This window comes from Morone saxatilis, unplaced genomic scaffold (assembly GCF_004916995.1).
Source record: "Morone saxatilis isolate NCDOM2014 unplaced genomic scaffold, NCSU_SB_2.0 Contig21, whole genome shotgun sequence".
In the NCBI taxonomy this organism is placed as follows: Eukaryota; Metazoa; Chordata; class Actinopteri; family Moronidae; genus Morone; species Morone saxatilis.
This window is the reverse complement of record NW_023339774.1, coordinates 22,321,486-22,325,906: the sequence shown is the minus strand read 5'-3', so window position 1 is coordinate 22,325,906 and position 4,421 is coordinate 22,321,486. Positions and strand designations below refer to the sequence as shown.

The following is a 4,421-nucleotide window of genomic DNA, read 5'->3' as shown; positions in this document are numbered from 1 at the left end:
TGTGTGTGTGTGTGTGTACCTCATTGTGTGGAAGCCCTGCAGCAGAGAAGATGGGTATTTTCTGTCCTCTGGCGATGCTGTTCATGCCATCGATGGCAGATATTCCGGTCTGGATCATCTCCTCGGGGTAGATACGACACTGAGGGTTTATAGGCTGCCCTGTAGTATGAAAGCAACTATTAGAATCATACAGGATGGGTCAGGTATTAAAATAAAGCCAACAGCAGGTTCTACCAGTTAGCAGCAATAACATTTGTTATTCTGCATTTATTGTAGTAATTCAGGCTGTAAACAACAACGTACCCATTATGTCCAAGAAGTCTTCAGCCAGGACTGCTGGTCCCCTGTCGATGGGTTTACCAGATCCATTAAACACACGACCTGCACACACACACACACACACACACACAGATAAATATACCTGCCTTCAGTTTAGGATTTTCATGACAAAACAAATAAAACCTTCCTGTTAAACATGAATCTCTGACTCTGAATGAATGTGACACATTAATTGTGTTGCGCGTCGTACCCAACATGTCCTCAGAGACAGGCGTCCGTAAGATGTCTCCTGTAAACTCACAGCTCGTCTTCTTGGCATCGATACCTGACGTTCCTTCAAACACCTGCAGGGGGTAGAGTGGAGGAGCAAAGGACAGGACAGGAAATCCATCAGTAAACTACTAATGTTTATATTAATGTTCCTTTTAAAACAAGTCTATGTATGTGGACCACAAGAGAAAGGGGACTAACAGGGGACCAGGACCTTTGAGGAGCTGAGAGAAAGCATTATTATTTTCTTTGTTGTCTGAGTCTACAGCTGTGCCGCTCGACTCACTTTCATCTGCGAACAAATAAAACAATTAACCACCTTAAAGCAAAATCAAAGACAAACAAACAATGGATCAGAATATGACTCACCCCAGAAGTAGAACAAAACCCAACTGATGTATAATACTCTTTAAATGATAAAATACCCACGTGGGTAAATGTCTTAACTTCACTTTAACAGAATTGTTCATACCGGACGAGCCCCCAATTTATCTCAGACTGACTGAACACAAAATATTACAGGAAACCAACAAGTTATATTTCTTATCTATCAGCTACCTGTTGTAGGTTCATGGATAAGAATATCAATGACAACAAATGTTAAGGTAGTCATTACAAGTGATCCTTTTGGGTAATGGTTCCCAACCTGAGATTCAGGATCCCCACTGGGGGTCGCCAAAGCTTCACATGGGGTCGTGAGACTTTCTTGATTTTAAGGGGTGTAAGGAAACTTACACCGATTAGTGTCGATATCGGTGTAAACTTACACCGATATCGGCACAGCTCGTGCCGATATCGGTGTAATCGCAGTAATCTCAGCATTTTATCTAATTCTTGAAGAAAACTGAATGAAATAGTTTGCTTAGATATTATGTGTGATGATGAAGGAAAAAGGTTGGAAGCAGCGCTCTAGTGTGCTAGTCGTACCCCTACAGTCCTGTCAGATGGACTCAAATACCCCTCCATCAACAATCATGTTCCAAATATGTTCACTGATTTTAAACTGGATCTTAATTAACTATTGACGATGTAAAAGTGGATGTTATTAGAATATTATACGCAGTTAAACTCTCAGTTTGTGGCACAAGCTCGATGTGTGAACCATTTGTCATTTTTTTTATTTATTTAAGTTATTTTTGTTGCCTTTTTTGATAGTGACAGCTGTTGACACGCAGCAAAGGGCCGCTTGTCAGATTTGAACCTGGGCCGCTGCAGCAACTCTGTATATGGGTCTCTAGCTCTACCAAGTGAGCTAACCTCCTAACTTCTTCAACAGCTTCTATTACTTTTAGTTAGTTTGACCATTTATACATTTTTAAGCAAACCTTTTTTAACTATTAAGTTTAAATCCAACACCTGCAGTTCAGGTGTTGCAGCTGAAACAATATGTTGATATATTTTTCAAATTCAATTGTAATTTCTGATTTATTGAATTCCTCCACAATATTTCCCCGTACCCCCTGACAGCTGCAGAAGCACCCACTTGAAATCTAATATTTCACTCTGAACCACAAACATCAACCCATTCAACAGTGGTTGAGATTCGGGTACCTGAACCACAGCTTTGGAGCCAGTGACCTCCAGAACCTGCCCACTCCTCTTGGTACCATCAGGCAGCGTGAGATGGACGATCTCTGCGTACCTTGGAAACTGTTGGAGAGAAACAGGAAGCGTCAGTTACAGGAAAGACCAGAGAGATATGAGTTAGAGGGCAAGTAGATTATTTAATGGTGCTACAGGGTGGGAGCACTGCACTGAGAGCTTGTGTAACAGCCAGTAGGGTAAAATGTTTTATTGAGATTCATTCCTTTCTCTCCATATATTCCATCTAGAGCTCCCTCTGGGCTAAAAATAAGGATAAAAGTGTAATATCTGCACTGTGACACATACTGAATCTGTTTCATGAGAACTGAGGGTCCTGAAAAAAATCAGAGAAAGAAAATATCAATACAGACGTGAGTCATCTGAGATCTGTAGTCGTTCTTACCTTCACCTGATCCAAAATCACCAGCGGACCATTGACTCCAGACACCGTTTTATAGGCTGAGGATGCAGAAAACAGAAATACAAACACAAGTGTCAGCAGAGGGCAGACCGGCCGTTAGCAGACTCCATTTATAAGCTAACGTTAGCTCTGTTGCACACTGTTGGCACTGTAGGGAAGCGGAGAGAGAAGGCACTCAGGAGCATAAAGGTCACATCCTTTGACCCTCATCCCTACATAGAAATACATAGAAACCAGTCCACAGTCACACACACTGACTCACACTGAGACATCTTACATATGGAATTAATCAGTTTTTAGAGGGAATAATCATCCTCTGAGGTTTATCTCAGGCTCATAGCTGTGTGAATTATACTCGTGATGTTACTGAGGACAATATTTCTGGCTAAGCTTCAGGCAGAATGAATTGGGGAGCTGCAGAGTGTATTTATATATATATATTTATCCAACGGAGGCCCACACACATTCATGCTACAGAGAAATTCAACAACTGAGTGAAGAGCTGCTGCAAACCAGAATTATTTTCATTATCAGCTCATCATTTGGACTCTAAAATGTCTGAAAATCAGGAAAAATTGATATTCATTAGTAAAAAGATGATTTCCATTACCACCTTTAGTGTGCCAAAATAATAGTTTAGAGTTAAAATATATTAATTTTATTCTCTGCTTAAGAAACAAACAAATATTGAGAGAAGATGCAACCAGTGAGGCTATATTTGCTTCATAAAAGGAAATGAATGTCTAATTATTGCATCTTAATGTTTGCTCTGTTTACTAATCGATATATCTAATCAATACAATCAGTGATGTCACTGCAGCGTGCACACACAGGTGATCAGGAGGAAGTCATATTATATTGATATGTGTATGTCTATATGTTATAAAGCAGTGTGATTAGATGATGGATCGATCACAGATATTGAGGACTCACTGAGGCGGGGCTGGGAGATATAGTCCCTCTTCACGGCCATCACATGCTCCCGGGAGGCGGCGGTGGAGGCCGGGGCGGCGGCCGGAGCTCTGCTCCCGCTGACGGCCGAGGACAGCTCGCTCATGGCCCCGTTCACCATCCCTCTGAGCGCCTTCATCGCCATGTTTCCACCTGCAGCACCGCAGCGGCGTCCGAGTCGTGACAGCCCCGGCGCAGGCGCAGTGGGACAGTCTAACGGACTGCTACCAAAGAAAAGAAAAGAGCGGCTGACTGTGCGGTTGTGCTCCCAGTACAGACTGCTGCCCGCACTGTGAGGAAGAAAAGGCTCAACGAGAGAGATGTTCTCCATTACTGTTCTTATAGAGTCAATGTGTGAAACTCGTTCTTATGACTCAGTTCTCCTAACGAACAGGTTTGTATGTAAGGTTTAAATATATATATTTATATGTTAGGTTTATATATAAGTTTATATTTAAGGTGTAGAAGTTAGGTACAGGTGTATTTTAACATTAAAGCATGTGAACCTATTATAGTAGACCCCCAAAAACAAGTATAGAAATAGATAGATAGATAGATAGATGATAGTAGAAGATAGATAAGACTTTATTGATCCCCAAGCTTGGGAAATTACAGTGTACCGCAGCAGCATCTACAACAGTACAATACAATAACAATACAATAAGTAAGGAGAATGCATGTAGTATGAAGCTGTAGTGAGCATTATATGGCCTCTTTAAAGTCACAAACACTTTATTCTGCAGGAATGGCCCTGGATCCGCCTACTGGTTCATAGATCTGTATCTTCTCACACAGGACACACCTATTTCCTTTTTCTTCCACTTTTGTTTGCATCTCTTACATAAGGAAGTTTCAGTGTGGATATACTGAATATTCTTGCGGTTACAATTACAACTATTTCTATTACATCAGGATA

The 4,421-nt window shown here is 41.2% G+C and overlaps 1 protein-coding gene across 1 annotated transcript in view; it reads right to left on the bottom strand.

Annotated features, from left to right (window-relative positions):
- Nucleotides 1–3,682, bottom strand: part of LOC118332648 (V-type proton ATPase subunit B, brain isoform-like) — a gene marked incomplete at its 3' end in the record, with an annotated part of 6,101 nt that extends 2,419 nt beyond the window's left edge. The window contains 6 exon segments of the mRNA XM_035668038.1: nucleotides 20–159; nucleotides 304–381; nucleotides 530–623; nucleotides 2,101–2,199; nucleotides 2,537–2,592; nucleotides 3,488–3,682. Of these exon segments, the coding sequence (XP_035523931.1) occupies nucleotides 20–159; nucleotides 304–381; nucleotides 530–623; nucleotides 2,101–2,199; nucleotides 2,537–2,592; nucleotides 3,488–3,650 (630 nt within the window).
- Nucleotides 3,683–4,421: the final 739 nt, after the last annotated feature.